The 16,850-nt window shown below is 60.8% G+C and overlaps 1 protein-coding gene across 4 annotated transcripts; it reads left to right on the forward strand.

Moving 5' to 3' along the window:
- The first annotated feature begins 10,669 nt into the window (after positions 1 to 10,669).
- On the forward strand, positions 10,670 to 16,049 carry THY1 (Thy-1 cell surface antigen). 4 transcript variants are annotated; one of them, XM_090026749.1, is made up of 6 exons: positions 10,707 to 10,787; positions 11,944 to 12,215; positions 12,481 to 12,542; positions 12,791 to 12,880; positions 13,407 to 13,742; positions 14,380 to 16,049. In XM_090026749.1, the coding sequence occupies exons 2-6, from the start codon at positions 12,199 to 12,201 to the stop codon at positions 14,490 to 14,492; spliced, it is 618 nt and encodes a 205-aa protein (XP_089882875.1). In that variant the 5' UTR covers positions 10,707 to 10,787; positions 11,944 to 12,198; the 3' UTR covers positions 14,493 to 16,049. The 4 variants fall into 4 exon arrangements, with proteins under 4 accessions (XP_089882874.1, XP_089882875.1, XP_089882877.1 ...); XM_090026751.1 differs by lacking the exon at positions 12,481 to 12,542; XM_090026752.1 differs by lacking the exon at positions 11,944 to 12,215 and having other exon boundaries at positions 10,715 to 10,787.
- Positions 16,050 to 16,850: the final 801 nt, after the last annotated feature.

Consider the following 16,850-nt stretch of genomic DNA (forward strand, 5'->3'; position numbering starts at 1 on the left):
TAAATAAGTCATTTTGTCTAAGAAACTAAAAGGTTTTGGAGTGTGCGGCTATGCTTCCTCTTGGCGGCTCTTTCCATCTCTTCCCAGCACAACAGCATCTCCAGGGCATGTAGTACTGCAAGAGACCCCTGGGATTTCAGCTCCTTGCATTTTTTCCTGTTGGTAATATTACTCATGCTCTTCTTTTTCTGTGGTGGAGAGGACCAGTTGCACTGATAGTTTTGCCCCAGATACTGAAAAGGTTGGGCAGCTCCAAGCCCATAAAGGGGGGGCAGAAAGTGCATTTGCTGCAAAGTAGTTCTTTATGGATAGGGACAGACCAAGAAATTATATTGAGTTAGAAGGGGAGGGATTTACATTGCATCAGTTGATCTGCAATAACTATTTTGTGTGTCTGCTCCATGCTGCACTAAGTGGACGCTGAGCCGTGGTGATTCTGCAGCTGTTGCATTCAGAGAGAAACTGCCCCAGTTCAGCTCCCGCTTTAGTGCAGGACAAAATGGACACACGCAACAATTGGTAAGGACCTGGCGGTGCACAGTAAGTACTTATCCCTGTTTCAACTCGGTATCATTTGTCTGTCTCTGTCTATACACACCTCTAAGCAACCTGAAGTTATCATCTTTGAAACCGCTGGCCTGATGCTTAGTTCACAGCATTTGGCTGGGCATTTCTCCCTTTTAAAAGCTGTGAATAGTTCAGTAAGAGCATCATTTTTCTCACACCCTTCTCCACCCTCAAGAAGGTTCAGCTGTTGAAAATATACAAATGAAAAGCCAAACTATGGATTTTTTCCACTCTGGTGTCATTCCCACCTTGACATTGGGATGTAAAAACTGAGAAACCGCCAGAGGTGCAGAATCATAGAATCACAGAAGTGGGGTCGAAGGGACCTTGTAGATCGTCAAGTCCAATCCCCCGCCTGGGCGGGAGAAAAACTGGACTCAAGTGAGTCCAGCCAGGTAGGCATCAAGCCTCCTCTTAAAGCCCCCCCGGGTAGGAGCCAGCACCACTATCTTTGGAAGTTGGTTCCAGCTCCTAGCCGCCCTGACCGTGAAGTGGTTCTTGCGGATGTCTAATCTAAACCTCCTACTCTCCAGCAACTTGTGTCCACTATTCCTTGTTGTGCCGGGGGGGCGCTCGGGGAAACAAGATCTCTCCCAAACCCTTCTGGTCCCCCCTCGTGAGTTTACAGACAGTCACCACGTCCCCCCTCGGCCTTCTCTTGTGAAGGCTGAACAGTCCTGCAGTCTCTCATTGTAGGGTCTGCCCTGTTGTCCCCAGATCATGCGAGTGACCTCCTCTGGACCCTCTCCATGCTATCCACATCCCTCCTGAAGTGCGGCGCCCAGACCTGGACGCAGTGCTCCAGCTGCGGCCTGACCGGTGCCACACAGAGGCGGGGCTCACCTCCCTGGACCTGCTTGAGATGCACCTGTGGATGCACGACAAGGTGTGGTGAGCCCTGCCAGCCATGACCTCGCATTGTCGGCCCATGTTCGTCTTGGAGGCAATAATGACTCCAAGATCCCTTTCTGCCTCCCTGCTCTCAAGAAGGGAGTTTCCCATCCTGTAAGTGTGCTGCTGGTTTCTACTGCCCACATGCAGCACCCTGCACTGGTCAGTATTGAAGTGCATCCCATTTTTGCTAGCCCACCCCTGCAACCTATCCAGGTCTTGCTGCAGGCTTTCCCTCCCTACTGGCGTGCTCACCTCGCCCCAAATTTTGGTATCATCAGCGAATTTAAACAGGTTGCATTTCACCCCATCGTCCAAATCGCTGATGAAGAAATTGAACAGCGCAGGCCCACAGACCAAGCCCTGGGGACCCCACTGCCCACTTCCCCCCAGGTCGAATATGACCCGTCCACCGCCACCCTCTGAGTGCGACCCTTCAGCCAATCTGCAGTCCATCTGACTGTGGAGGCATCAATGCCACAGTCGCCTAGTTTCTTAATGAGGATGGGGTGGGAGACAGTGTCAAAGGCCTTGCTGAAGTCTAGAAAGACTACATCCATGGCAACACCTGCATCCATTGCCTTTGTGACCTGATCATAAAAGGCAATCAGGTTGGTCTGACATGACCTGCCCCTAATGAAACCGTGCTGGTTGCCCTTGAGCATCATCCCTGAAGCCGGCCCATCGCAGATGTGCTCCTTGAGGATCTTCTCAAAAAGTTTCCCTAGGATTGAGGTAAGACTGACAGGCCTATAGTTGCCCAGGTCCTCCCTCCTCCCTTGTTTAAAGATGGGGACCACGTTGGCTATCTTCCAGTCATCCGGCACCTGGCCTGAGCACCACAAGCGCTTGTAAAGCCATGTTAAGGGCCCTGCAAAAACCCCTGCTTGCTCCCTCAGCACCCTGGGGTGGAGAGCTTCTGGACCCGCTGACTTGAACATGTCCAGCCCCTCCAGAAGCTCTCTGACCCGGTCCTCCCCAACCCGAGGTCTGGAGGCGTTCCCCTCGAGTCCGTCTGGCATCACAGCGGGGAAGTCCCCGTCCCTGCACAAGAAAACGGAGGTGAAGAATTGGTTAAAGAGTTCCACTTTCTCCTCTGGCGCAGCCACCAGGTTGCCCAGCATACTTTGCAGGGGCCCCGCATTTCCCGGTGCCTTCTTCATCCTCCCTGTATATTTGAAAAAGGACTTTTTATTATCCTTGATCTTAGACACTAGTCCTAGCTCTATGTCTGCCTTAGCTTTCCTGACAGCCCCCCTACAGGCCCAAGCAGAAGACGTATACTCCTCTTTGGAGGTAGCACCCCCCTTCCACCGGGTGTATGCCGCCTTTTTGGCAAGCAGGCATTCCCACACGCCCTTGGTGAGCGGGGGGCGGGGCGGGGGCGGGGGGGTTATGGGCACTCTTGCCCCCCTTGCTTCTTGTTGGGATGGTCACCCCTTGGGCCCCGAGTATCGTTTCCATAAGGAACGACCACTCATCCTGGACACTGAGCTCCCCTGCTCTCAAGGACCCCAGCACCTGTCCCACGAATTTGTTGAAGTTGGCCCTCCTAAAGTCTGGGGCTACCGCCTTGCTGCAGGCCCTCGACACCCTGCGCTGGATGGTGAATCCAGCAAGCGATGATCGCTGTCACCCGGGCGGTCGAGGACCTGGAGGCCCCGACCAGGTCATCACCCGTGGCCAGGACCAGGTCCCACAGGGCGTTTCCTCTGGTGGGGCTGTGCACCTCCTGGGTTAAGTGGAGGTCCTGTATCTCGGCCAGGAGCCTCCTGGGACGGTCCGTCCTGGCTGACTGCTCCTCCCAGCAGATGTCTGGGTAATTTAAAGCACTCATGACAACTACATCCCTTGCCTTAAGTGCCTCTGCAAGCTGGCCTGAAAATTCCCGGTCCAGCTCCTCCCCTTGGCTGGCCCTTAGATCCCTCTCCCCACAGCCCCCTTGTATCTTGACCCAGAGCGCTTCCGCTTGCCTCTGATGCCGTTGTGCTGGCAGAGGACGTGTGTTGCTCCTTGACACAGAGCGCCCACCCCCGCCTTTCTCCCTTCTCTGTCCCCCTGTGAAGCCGATAGCCCCTAATGCTAGGACTGCCCAGTCCTGGGACGAATCCCACCACGTTTCTGTCAGCCCTATGACGTCTGGGTCTGGACTGGCTATTCTGGGGGCGAGTTCCTCCTGTTTGTTCCCCATACTGTGAGCATTGGTTTATAGGCATTTAAGGCCTTGCCTAGCTGCGTGTGCCACCCCCCGTTTAGGGAGACTGTCTGGACCCCCGTTCCTTACCTTAGCACTCCTTGCCTTTCTCACCTGTCCTGCTCGGATGGCGTCTCTTCGTCTTCCTGCGGGCCCCCCCCCGGCGAAGCTAATTTAAAGCTCGCCGTACAAGATCAGACAACTTGGAAGAGAAGACATGCTTGCCTTTAGGAGAGAGATGAAGCCCATCCCACCCCAGCAAGTCCCCCGCCTGAAAGCATGGGGCATTATCCAGGAACCCAAAGCCTGCCTGGCGGCACCAGCTGCATAAGCCCCGGTTAACCACGCCAATGCCGGCCTCATGTCGCCGTCCCCACCTACTCAGCAGAAGAAGAGAGGAAAATACCACCTGCGCCCCCGTCTCCTTCAGCTTGTCTCCCAGAGCCTTGAAATCCTTCATAATGAGGTCAGGGTTGCCCGTGGCCGCGTCTTTCGTACCCACATGGACAACAACCATGGGGTACTGGTCTACAGCTCGGATGTAGGCCGGGATCCTCTCCGTGATGTCCCTGACCCGAGGCCCGGGCATGAAGGGGACCAGAAGGTAGCCTCAATAGTGTTGAAAGTAAACCCTTCAGAAAAAAACACTAGCTATTACATGTAGCGAAATGATAACCAATGCCATGATTTGTGAGTAATTTTGCCACCTCCCTGTGTCCAGAACTAACTAGAAAAGACGATGGAAATAGCAGGGAGGGGTATTAAGGATGAAGCCAGGACGTTTGCCATTGGGCAGGTAGAGGAAAGGGCAAATGAGGGAGATGATCCCTCCCTGAGTTGCACAGTCCTTGTGGGGGGAAACTCAGGGGACTGAACAACACAAAGGCTACGCAGAGGACAGCCCCACGTGGGCAGGGGTGAAGCTGTTATTCTGCGCTGGGCACTTGAACCACTGCAACGCGGGTGTCTGCATGAGCACAGCAAAGGTACCTGTCGCCAGCGCTTCCTGACCTGGGCGACCCCGCCTAGCACTGGAACTGCTGGGGGCAAGGGGCCGCTCAGCGCTGTCACACGGGGATTGAACTGGGCAAGGAGCAGCGTGAGCCTGGGCTGGGCTGGGGGTTGTGCCAGCCGGGGTCCCCACTCCTGCCCTCAGCTCCTTGCTCGCCTGCTTCCTGCAGTTAGCAAGGGGCCGAGTGCTGCAACGCTGGTTTGCTGCTCCCTGAGTGCAATGCCTGCAGTCAGTGGCTCAGCCCATTTCCTTGTTAATTAACAGCTCTGGGAGCGAGATGCTGGCAGTGTGGGGCACCCCAAGGGCCAGGCAAGGCAGGGCGCAGCCACCCCCATGGCCTGCAGCCTCCCCATCTGTAGGGCAGGGTCCTGCGGTGCCCCTGGGCTGCGGGAGTGAGTACTTCAGCTTTGGGGGAGCAGGGCTCCCCTTGCCATGTGCACAGACAGTAGCAGGGTGCAAGGAGTGGGGCTCCTGGCATCTGTCGGCATCAGGCTTTCATGGGGGCAGAGGCCTCTGATGCCAGGAAGGAAACACCCCTTCCCAGCACAAGCCTTGGCTGCCCATGCGCGCTGCAGTCTGCGGCGAGGATGAAGGCGGAGGTTCCCTCGGGCAGCGTAAGGGCTGGAGCGGGAACAACTGTCCCGGGACAGTTGTTGGCAAGGGATTCTCTCTCCCCAGTTGAATGCCTGAATTGTCCCCATGGACAATTGTGGGATGAGCTAACCCCTGTGCTGGCACTGATGCAAGCCCAAGTGCGCAGCAGCTGTCTGCCTTCAAGGGAACCACTGTGAGCGCTACAGGGACAGCAGCCAGCACCGGCCGGTCCACCCTTGTGCCTCTGCCTCCAGCAGTGTCCCCAGCCCCTCTCCCTGTGCCTCCCATTGGCTTGGGAGGATCTGTATCCCAGACCTTTTCTTCTTGGCACGTTTCCTGCTGGTGCAGCCAGCTCTGGGGTGGAACATGACAGCTATCTGATGGTGTGCAGCACAAAGCAGGGAAGATGCCCGCATCCAGCCAGTGCTGACCATTCCTCTGCAGGTGAGCCTCCTCCCACCCCTCCAAACCAGGAGGATCACAGGCCCAGGGACAAAAACAGCTCCAGGGCTGCAGCTAAGCATGGTTTTGATGCCCAACTGGTCCCAGAGGCTGTGGGGTCCTGTCTAGCATGGGTTAACACAGCCAGGCATAAGCTCTCTTGGCATGATGCAGCTGAGACCATTTCTATTTTATTATGTTTTATTCATGGCTCCATCACCAGCCAGTGGAGCAGGGAGCAGCTTTCAGCATGCACAGGGTGGAAGGGCCTGTGGGAGCATCCCAAAAGGCACAGGACTCGGCTCTGACTCCTGTGGGCTGCGGAGCAGGCTTGCAAGGAGGCCACCACCCCTTACCCTAGTGCCAGACCCCTTCAGCCCCAGGGTCCCAGCAGTGTGGGTTCCCCTCAGCAGCACCAGGACAAGGTAGGGTGGTGGGGAGAAGGTGCATCCCTGCAGGGCTGTGCCAGGACATGGGCTGTGGAGGCTGTCATAGGGACCTATGTCCTTAGTCACTGGGTGTCCTAAGTGAGGCTTGAACCTGGTGCATTTGCTCACCAAATACACCAGGTCATGATCAGACACTCCTGGATGCACTTCCAGGAGGTGGGACAGTCTTCAGATGGCATAAGCCAGTAGTGACAAGGAGCAGAAGAAGGTGGCAGGACCCTGCTGTGATCCATGAGCACAAGCCATGCTTTGAAGTTCCCCTTCCCGCCTGGGTCCCAGCCTCCCCCACTCCCACGACACTTTAGAGCAGCCTTCTGGCTGCATTATGTTTCCCCCACCTGCCACGGCCAGGCTCCCTGTTGCTGCAGGAAGGAGACACAGCAGCTTATACTCCTGGCATCACTGCTGCCTCTGGATAATGATGAAGAGGCAAGAGGAATGGGAGTCTCATCCAGCAACGTGAAATTTCGACAGGGCTGTGAGAAGCACAGAAGGCAAAGATGGGGCATGCAGGGGGTGAATCTGAGGCCTCAACAAAAGCATGACTTTGTTCCAGGAAAGCGTGTGATGATGGCACAACTCTGCACAGAAAGTGAAATAAAGTTCAATGGGCTTCAGAGTCTATTCATTGCCGTGGCAGTGACCATCATGTTTATCAAAGCACAGCCGGAGCTTACAAGGGCCCGGCTTCAGGAGTTCACAGCCCCAAAAACTCAACCCTGAAGAGAGCTGCCAGACCCCCAACTCCCAGTGAAGCTGAAGTGGCGGCTTCAAAAAAATCTGCACCCTCGGCCTCTGGGGCAGGGGGGTCTGCTTTATGAAGCCCACAGAGCAAATTGTGTCCTTCTGGAAGCTGAAGTCGATGTTGGACAAACTGAGCATCGCCTAAGAGCCCCAAAAGTCTTCTGGGTGAGTTGCCTTCCCCAGAAGGAGTCACTAATGCCCTGATGGGTGCAAAGGGGCTGGTGGGGAAGCTGAGCTAGTTTCTCATAAGACATAATCAGTTGAAAGCCAGAGCAAAAAAGAATATTTAATTAGGGAGCCACAGATAAACCTCTCCCTCCTCCAGGAAGAAAATATTTTATCTTCCTTAATATATTTGAACTGTATCCCAGCTATGTGTTAAGCAGACTTTTATCATGTGAGGAACACCAGGACCCCTTTGTTTTGGACAGGTCAGACTAAAACCCACCAGACATGCTCAGCAAATAGAGTGCAACAGTAGTGCTTTTCTTCTTTTTTTCCTTTTCTTTTTTAAAGCAAAGCACAGAAGCCAATGGCCAAGTGAAGAGACCTCCTCTGCCATCCATGGCGGCATCTTTGCAATGAATTTGCAGCATTTGGCCCAGAGCTAAAACCTGCAACACGCCCAATAACCACCTCGGCTCATTTGTGCACAGATGCTCCTTCTTCCAGCTTTCCAGCATCTCCAGCGCCTGTGGGGGGTGGAGAACTTTGCCTGGATCTCCTGCACTGGCTCCCACTCCCACGGAGCAAGCGCAAGCTCATAAAGGCTTATTTTGCGCTCTGGTGTCGCGCAGTCTCCATGCAGGGGTTTTGCTTCTGTTTAAAGGGAGAGCAAAGCTGTAGAGAGCCTCCGGTGCCAACCCCATATCCGTGCGCTAGAGCAAGAAGAGCAGAGCTCCTCAGAGATGCTGGCTGCTGGCCCCAAGCCTTTGTGACAAGGCGACGGAGGTGCCTCGGTGGACCCTGGAGTGCCTCAGTGACCCTGCCCCATTGCTCTGGACCATCCCTACCCAGTTGTGGCAGCCACACAGCAGGGCTGGTTAGCGGGGTCAGGGCTGTCTGTGCCGGGGCTTGTCCAGGCCTGGGCAGGCTTGCCTAGAGCTGGGTGAGTTTGTCCTCATCCCTAACTCCCTCCCCGCCACTCCAAAGCCTCAGCATACCTCTACTGTGATATGGAAAGCGGGGCGCCTGTCCCCATAGCCCATTTGGGTTGGCAAACTGAGGGTGTTGGTATGGGCTGTGGGCATCTCTCCAGAAGGGTCTCTGCTCCCTGCACCCAGGACTGACCCCAGGGCCAAACTAGGCAGGAGTGCAGCATGGGCCAGGGCTTGCTTGGCCCTGGGGCATGGAGCTGAGCACGGTGCCCTATTCAATGCAAAGTGGAGTCCCCGGAGCGGCTGTGGCCCCTGTTCCCCTTTGCAGGGCTGGCTCGGGGCTGTGGATGCAGCTGGGATGCGGGGATGCAGCCTGCTCCGGGCAGGAGCTCGCTGCCTGGAGCTGCTTAGCATGCTGCTGCTGTGCTTGGAGCGAGGCCCACAGTGCACCTCTGCACAGTGATGCGTGGGCTGGGGAGGAGGGAGGCCTTCCCTATCCCACAGTGCCTGTCTGCAAGGCGATGCTGGAGGGAGGGGGACAGGGGAGATGCTCCCCTCTCCCACAATAGCAGGCAAGCCTTCACGGTGGATTGCCAATGCAGCAGAAGCACGTCACTTCCCCCTGCCATGCGCATGCTCCAGCCTGGCTCCCCTTTCCCCCAACCAGGGTCTCCTGCTGCATTTGCTTCTGCTCCTCCACAGCCCTGGCACCCGGCAGGCTGCGTCGGCAGTGCTAGCGTGCAGCGTGCATGATATTTGATAATCTGATGTTAGTGCCCGAGAGAGAGGGAGGGGTGCGTGTGTGCATGCATGCATGTGCACACGTGCATGTTGTGTTAGGCCCTACAATGGATTGCATAGTTGTGTGTGTTAAGATGCAGTGTGTGCACGTGCTGTGGTTGGTTTTGCACTGGTGTTGCAAAACTACAGGCGTGCAAGCTGTGTGTGTGTAGGACGTGTTACTGCTGTACCTTGGCTCGGGCTTGATCTGCAGCACAGGCTGGGCTGTTGTACTGTGCTGCCCGTGTCCAGCTGTGTCTGTGTTACCCGATGCTATCAAGGGCCCAGCCAGACCCTCTCCTATGGCCTGGCTCCGTGTTCAGACCCTTCCCTGCCATCCCCCAGTCCAGAACCAGTTCTTGCACCCTCTTTTCTTTCTGTTTTGGGGCCACGCGGGCGCGCGCCAGCCGCGCAGCCCAGCCTGAGAACAGACGATCTGGGAGAGAGGGGGAGAGAGCTCGGGGGGGCCATGAATGTGCGACTCCAGCAAAAACCCTGCTGCCCGGCCACCTTGCAAAACCTCCGAGCTCCAATGTCACCTGCAGGGTGTGACTTTGTGGATCGGCTTTCACTGCACGGACCAGCTCAGCGCCTTGGCCACAGGCACTGCTTCCAGCTTGAGACCAGCCCGGCTCTTCCCCGCCTGCAGATGTAGACGCTGCCCAGGGGCGAGGTCTGGCCAAGGTAGTCGTGGTGGCCTCCCACTCCTTGGCCTTGCTCTCCTACTCTGCCAAAGCCTTGTGACACGGCACCAATGTGAAGGACCCGATCCCCCATGTGATGGTGTCTGCTCTGCAGTCAGGGCCTTTGCCCAGGCTGCTCCCTGGTGCCAGGGGCTGTAATAAAGCCATGTTTCCAAAGCTGCCAAGGCCAAAGCCAGGTGCTCAGGAAGCCTGTCCTGTCCATCTCCAGCTACTCGCTGGTACAAAGTTTGCATTTTATTCCAGATGCTGACAGCACCATGGGTCTCCATGTCACCGGAAGCCCCAAAAGCCAGGAAGGCAGGAACTACTCCCTCCACCGCAGCAGGGACACACAGCAGCCACACTTCTCCACCTCCAGGTCCCCCCTGTGCTGGAGGGGGCTTTGCCAGCCAGCCCCATGGGGCACCGGGCCTGCGGGACATGGCAGCTGGGGTCAGGGCGGTGGGGGTTGAGGATAGGCCTGTCCCTTCCCACAAGCCCCCCTCCTCCTCCAGCAAAGCAGTGCCCACATTTAAGAGGCGTGACACGTTTTTTGCACCGGCAGACCACCGTTTCTATGGAAACAGGGAAAATGTCACCACTTTCCAGGAGGAAATCTCAAGGCTGCCACGAGGGAGCCAAAAAGGAGATGGTGTGGGGGGGGGCTCACAAATAGCTCTGTGTGGGGGTGTGCATGCATGTGGGCACACGTGTATGTGTGGGCACATGATTGTGCACCCAGGTGTGTGGCTGCACAACCTGGAGGGGACATGCCGTGGCAAGAATAAGTGTCTCTCTAGCTGGCACGTGTCTCCATGGCCCCGCGTCTCTGCATGTAGACCAGTGCCAGTGGAGGGTTGTCTCTGAACGAGCTGGAAAGTGCCCCTGCCCCGGCCCCGGCCCCGGCCCCTGCCCCTGCCCCTGCCCCGGCCCCAGCCCCGGCCCTTCTGGGCTGCGCAGCACTGAGCCTGTCCCTGCTCCCTGCACCCAGGACTGACCCTGGGCCAAACGAGGCAGGGGTCTGGCCAGGGGCTCTCGGGGCAGGGATGCCAGGACTGCCAGCAAGCTGGGGCAGAGCCCCCGGGCCCTTGCCAACCGGGTGGGCACGTCCCGGGCTGGCACAGCCGAGCCCCTGGGAGCTGCCCCGGCCCCCCTGCAGCGGGCGGGGGGGGGCGGGGGCCGCGGCACTGCGGCCGGGAGGGGGCTGCGCTGCGCCGCGCTGCTGTCCCCGCCCCCTCCCCCCCACTGCGGCGGGCTCGGCGCAGCCGGAGCAGTCGCGGCAGCAGCGGCGGAGACAGCATCGGCCGCAGCGGCGGAGACAGCATCGGCCGCAGGGTGAGCGGGGCCGGGCTCTCCACCCCTCCTCCGGGGACCCCTTTGCGTGTGGGGCAAGCTGAGGTGGGAGGCTGCGGCACAGCCCTGCCTGGGGGCCCGGCGTGGCCAGCATCTGCCCCCTCGCCAGCGGGCACAGGGAGCCGGGACGCCCGCGGTCCCCCTGACCTTGGGGGGCCAAGGTGGCAGTGGGCACTCAGGGCAGGGGCGGGGGAAATGCTGCGCTCAGCCCCACAGAGGGTCTTATCGTCTGGTCCCCACCCGGCCGAGCCACGCCGGAGGAGGCTAGGAGCCGCGCAGGGCTACTGCCCCCCACCCCGAGCCAAGCCTGCCCTTCCTGCCCTGCGTGTGCATGGCTCCTGCACGCCCGGGCACCCTGGCGCACAGCACCGCTGAGCCTCCCTCTGCCACAGCCCCATTTTCCTCCCCCCCCCATGCTCCATTTTCTAGCAGCATCCCCAGTGCCCTGGCCCTCATAGTGCAGGCGGTGGCCCCCGCTGGGAGTGGGGATCATTGACTCCCAGCTGAGGTCAGATCCTCCCCACTAGCTCTGCAGTGAAGACAGGGAAGCAGGCTGGGTCCCTACAGCTCTCCCACACTCGGTGGCTTTGCAGGGTCAGGGGAGGAGACCCAGGGGGGTTGCCACAGCTCGGGGGAGCTGGTTGCATGCGTCAGGGCCAGGGAGTGTCTGGGGGGGGCTGCTTTTCCCAGGGTTTGGGCCGACACAGGGCCTTCTTCATGGAAAGCGGGCACATCAGCACCTCCCAGCTCAGCTATCGCCTCCCTGGCTCTGCTGCCGGCTGGGGGCTGGATCTGCCTCGTTCTTCCCCCACAGCCGGCACCAGGGGGGCAGCATCATATGTGCTCCCCCCTGCCGCAGCAGGCCCCGGCTGGTAGGGGTGGACGTGCCCTTCTCTGCCCCAGCCCCTCCAGCATCCCCTGCTACCCGGGGTGCAGACAGAGCCCTGCCGCCTGTACCCCCACCCCATCCCATCCCTGTGGCCTGAGAGGAGGCTACTGGATGCGCCCTTCCCAAACCAGCTCCCCCTGGCAGCATGCAGGGCTCCTGGGTTCGAAGCATCCGCCGTTGGGTTTTGCTGCGCAGACACTTCGCCACGCTGCTGACTGCGGCTGATTTGTTCCCCGCGCGCGGCTGCAGCTGCAACCGGGGTCCGCGTGGTGCATCAGCCTGGCACCCACCCACGTCACCCCAGCCCGGCCAGGGACAGCTGGAGAGCTCTCCCCTCCAAACTCCAGCCACCCGTCCCCACCAGGCAACGGTCAACAGATCTAGGCCTGGCCCCAGGATGTGCTCGACCTCTGGCCTGGCTGGCCCCCTCCCTGCTCAGCCCCACTCTTCCTGCACCCTCTGAATCATCCTAGCCCAGCCTGCCTGGATGCGGCCAGCTCCCCCATGGCAGGGCCAAGACGGTTTGTGCTAAGTCTCAGGGAGGGCATAGAAAGGGGAAGCGTGTGCTGCCCGTGCCTGCAGCTCGCTCGGGACACCCCTACTTCCCCTTGCTTCTCAGACCCAGGGTTGGGGTCTGCGTGGGCCAGCTGTGCAGGGACGGTCAGGGCTGGGCGGCCGACTCATGCTGCCTTTAAAGAGCAGCAGATGCGCAGCCTCGCCTGCCTTCCAGCCTTGTGATCCTTTAATGGATCCTTTAATGGACCCCTGATTCCTGCCTGCTTGCAGGAAGCCCAGTCCTGTTTCTCCACGTCCCGTGGAGGGCTGTGTGCATGCCCACTGCAGCTCAGGTACGCTCTGGGAGTACGCATGCTTCTCTCGGCACTCAGCAGAGGGGGGTTCATCTGGGCCTGGGGGTCCGTGGCGGGTTTTCTGTGTCCAGCTGTGTCTGCCCCTGAGTGCGTAGGGGTGCATGTGGTTGCACATGGATGTGTGCGCGCCTCTCCCCCCTCTGGGTGTGTGTGAGGCGGGTCTATCTTGTCTCTTCCCAGCCTGCCCCTGCCTTGTAGCTCACCAGCGCTCTCTTGCCTCTGCCCAGGCCCTGATCCCAGACTCGAGCTGCGGAGACCCGTGGGCCGCGCCGGCGGGAAGATGAATCCCACCCTCAGCATCGCCGTGCTCCTGGCAGGTAGGGCTGCAGAGGTGGGCACAGATGCCATCTGGTGGCCACTGCCTGTAGATGCAGAGCAGCCACAGCTGCAAACAGCTGCTTTGCCCTGGAGCCGGAGGGGTCCCGGGTCCTTTCACGTGGTCCCAAATGGCCCTGGGGAAGCTGGAGGCCTGTTACGGAAGGGGTTGCAGGATTTTGCAGCGCCCCAGCCACTGCGCATGGCTTCCCCAGGGCCCATCTAGCCCCATTTTGTGCATGCTCTGCAGGCTGGGCGAAGGACCAGGATGCCTCTGGGTTATCCCTGCCCCACTGGGGAGAGCAAATGCCCCTTGGCCCCTGCCTGGGTGCAGGGAAAGCTGCAGGACTCCCTGTTTTGAGTGTTGTTGTGACCTCCCAGTGGAGCATGGGGGGAGGATAAAAACCAAACTACTGCTGCCAGCTCAGGAAGAGCCCCTCCCTGCTAGTGCAGGGCACAGCATCTGCCTCTACGGGGTGGGAGGTCCTGGCTTCTCCAGCCCTGGCATGACCCACGTGCCTGTCCCAGTGCTCCAGGCTGCCCAGTGCCAGACAATCAGGGACCTGAGCGCCTGCCTGCTGGGCCAGAGTCTGCGGGTGGACTGCCACTTCGAGAACAAGACCAGCAACCCCCTGACCTACGAGTTCAGCATCACCCGGGACACCCGCAAGCGCGTGATCAACAGCAACATGAACATCCCGGAGAGCACCTACCGGTCCCGCTCCAACGTCGCCCTGCACCGGAACCTGATCCACCTCTTCCTGTCCAGCTTCACCACCAGCGACGAGGGTGTCTACATCTGCGAGCTGAAGGCCACCAATGACTACACTGACCACCAGATCAAGAACATCACCGTCATCAAAGGTCAGCGGGGTGGGGGCTGGGTCTCTGCTCCTTCCTCTGCTGCTGCCCCCGCAGCACCGGGTGGGACCCGAGAGAGCCGTTTCCACCTGTGGGTAGCCCGTATGTGGAGCGAGTTTGCTGGATCCCAGCCTGAGTCCCGGGGAAGGACTGAAGGCCCCTTGCAAGCCTGTGTGGCTGCAGACCCCGAGACGCATCCAGTGGGAGCCTGTGCGCTTGCCTTGGCAGCGCCCTGGCTTTACCTGCTCCGGCGGGGCAGGACTTCAGCCTGCAGGGCTGCCCTTCTGGGACTCGCCTCCCTGTCTCTGCTCCATCTGGGGAGGGATCTTCCACCCCCGGAGCCCAGTAGCCCCCCTGTATTTCCCTCCTGGGGTCCGCAAGGGATGGAGCTGTGTAACACGGTCACCAGCACCTGCGAGCCACAGTCAGACAAGAAATGAGGCAGGCGGTTTGCTAGCTCAGTCACAGGGTCCTGAGGTCCTGGGCGAGACCACGGCCCCGCTGTGCCAGGAGTGGCAGACACTGGAGGATGGGACTTGCCCAGGGGCACGGGACTGAGCAGTGGCAGAGAACAGCCCGCGTCCCCCAGCTCCCAGCAGGGCTCTCACTCTCCCTCCCCCCCCGCACCCTCCCTCCACAGACAAGCTGGAGAAGTGTGCTGGCATCAGCCTCCTGATCCAGAACACCTCGTGGCTGCTGCTCCTGCTCCTGTCCCTGCCGCTGCTGCAAGCCGTGGACTTCGTGTCCCTGTGAGGGCAGTGCCCTGCCGCCAGGCCGCGGCCCTTGGACCGAGGAAGGAGGCGAACGCTTTGAACACACGCACTGTATCCCTCTATCTATCTATCTATAGCCGTATACCTGCCGCGCTGCCCCCCCGCCCCCCGTCATCGTGCCCCACACCCGCTGGGGGGGTCCCCATAGTATGCCGGAGCCCCGCGCATGGCGCCGTTCCCTCACGTTCTGCTAGGCAGTGCTGCTTCTTCCATCGCGATTTTGTTTGCCCAGCCCTCTACCTGTCCGTCCGCCTGTCCAGCGGGGTCGGGGGGGTGGGGGGGGCAGCTTTTTCTTGTTTATTTTGCTCTGTCCAGCAGGGAAGGCGCGGGAGGCCAGCAAGCCGGGGGAGATGCGGACGGGGTACTTGGGGCATGCCCAAGCGATAAGGGCTAACCTGCCAGGCCCAGGGGTCTCGGGGCGGGGGGTCACCACTGGAGTCTGGGCTCATCCCGCTGGGGCCACCGGTGCGGTGAAGCGGGTAGGCTCTGAGCCCTGTCTTTCACACTGCACAACACAGGGTCGACTGGTGCTGTCTGCCTGGGAGAGGCCTGGGGGGGCAGTCCTAGGGAAGTGTGAGCAAAGAGAGGGGCCTGGGCAGAGTAAGGCGGGGGGGCACAGCTCAGACCTGGAGAGGGACCCATGCCTCCAGCCCTCAGTCAAGGGGGGGTGTTACGGAGGCTGCTCCAGGAGCTGGGGGTGGGGGGGGGTGCATACTTTTTTCTTGAACCGAGTGGCACTTGAGGGGTAGAGAGAGCCGGTCCAGGCTAGACGATATCCCGAGCTCCGCGCCGTGCCCTGGAATCCAGTCCTCGGCTGTGACGAGAGAGAGCCGCTGCGGAGAGACCCCTCTCTGAGCTAGAGACACCCCCTCGCTGGCCAGAGCCCCCGAAAAGCGGGGCAGGGCAAGCCAGCAGGCTCCTTGCCCCCCAGCAGGCTGGGGACGCCCATGCTCACACCCCTCCGGTCTCCTGGAGCTGGGGCTTGTTCTCTCCCCGGATGCAGGAATAAGAGCAGGGCCAAGCTGCCCAGCCCAGGCCAAGACACCGATGCCCTGGGGGTCTCTGCAGGTGGATACCCCCCTCCCTCTCATTTGGGGTCCAGCGGCCACATCTCCAGTCATCCCCTGGTCAGTGCTGGCTGCTGTCTCCCGCGGCACAGAGGCCGGGGGGGAACCCCTCGATGCCAGCGCCGCTCCCTCCGTGCTTCCAGCTGCTTTGCTCCAGCCCAGTCTTCCTCCAGGTCCAGGCTCCAGTCTTCCTCCCCCAGCAGTTCCTGCTCACCAGGGCTGGCGACCCCTTTGCACCTCCCCGCTGCTTTGGGGCCCCCCGGGCCAGGAGAGGCCCCCAAGAAGATGCGGGGGAGGCCTCCCCCCGCCCTCTCCCCCTGCGCCAGCGAGGGGGGCGCAGCCCGGCCCCGATCCGTGATCCATGCCCGCTGTCGTTGTGTCCCTGGCTTGCTGCAGCTCGACCCGGCGGGGCAGTGCCTGCTCTGCCACAGAATAAACCCACTGGATGCCTGAGCCGGCCCTGTCTTCCTTGCGGGGGCGCGGGGCGCGGTGCCCGGGGATGCCTGGCCTGGCACAGCCCAGCCCAGGCTGGGGGGGGGGGCCGGGCCCCATTGTGACATCGTGGCCCGGGCAGCCCCGCCTGGACACGGGCGCTGGCTGCTGCGCCGGAGCCAGGTGAGTGCATCGCAGCCGCCTCCTCCGGGCCTAGGGAGCGGGGCGGTGCCCGCCTGCCCGCCCCATGGCAGTGCCCCCCAGGCTGGGGGAGCTGTGCCCCCTGCCCCCAGGCTGGTGCCCACTGGGGTTTGCCCCCAGCTTCGTGCAGGCCAGGGCGTGCATGGGCCAAGCCAGCCCGTGCCAGGTAGGGGAGGGCACATGGCCCCTCGTACGGCACGTGCCCTGTGAGGCCGTGGCACGTCACAGCGGCACGTGCCGCACCGTGCTGCACGTGGAGGTTGTGACCCAGGGGCAGGGGCCATGCCCCTCCCTGCAGCGGGGCGGAGCGGGGAGCAGCCGGACCCCGGGTGTCACCCTCCTGGGGGTGGAGGCCAGGGCTGAGGCTGCCCCGGGGGGTTTCCCGGCGCCGCCTGCCCCATTCCTGGCCTGTAACGCAGAAGGGAGGGAAATGCCGGGGTAATTGCATCCTGCCTAATCATCCCGGGTGCGCAGACTGAGTCACCGCCTGCCTGCGCCCCACGTCAGCCCTGGGGACCAGCCTCGGTGGGTGGCGTGCCGCCCGATCCACGTTGCTCTGGGTCTGCGCGCAGGCCCCGGCGTGCCCCAGCTCACAGAGCCCCCGGGGGTGACCGACCTGTCGCCACAGACCCACCAGG

The sequence above is a fragment of the Crocodylus siamensis genome, chromosome 14 (genome assembly GCF_052110815.1).
Source record: "Crocodylus siamensis isolate JL-2025a chromosome 14, ASM5211081v1, whole genome shotgun sequence".
NCBI classification, from domain to species: domain Eukaryota; kingdom Metazoa; phylum Chordata; order Crocodylia; family Crocodylidae; genus Crocodylus; species Crocodylus siamensis.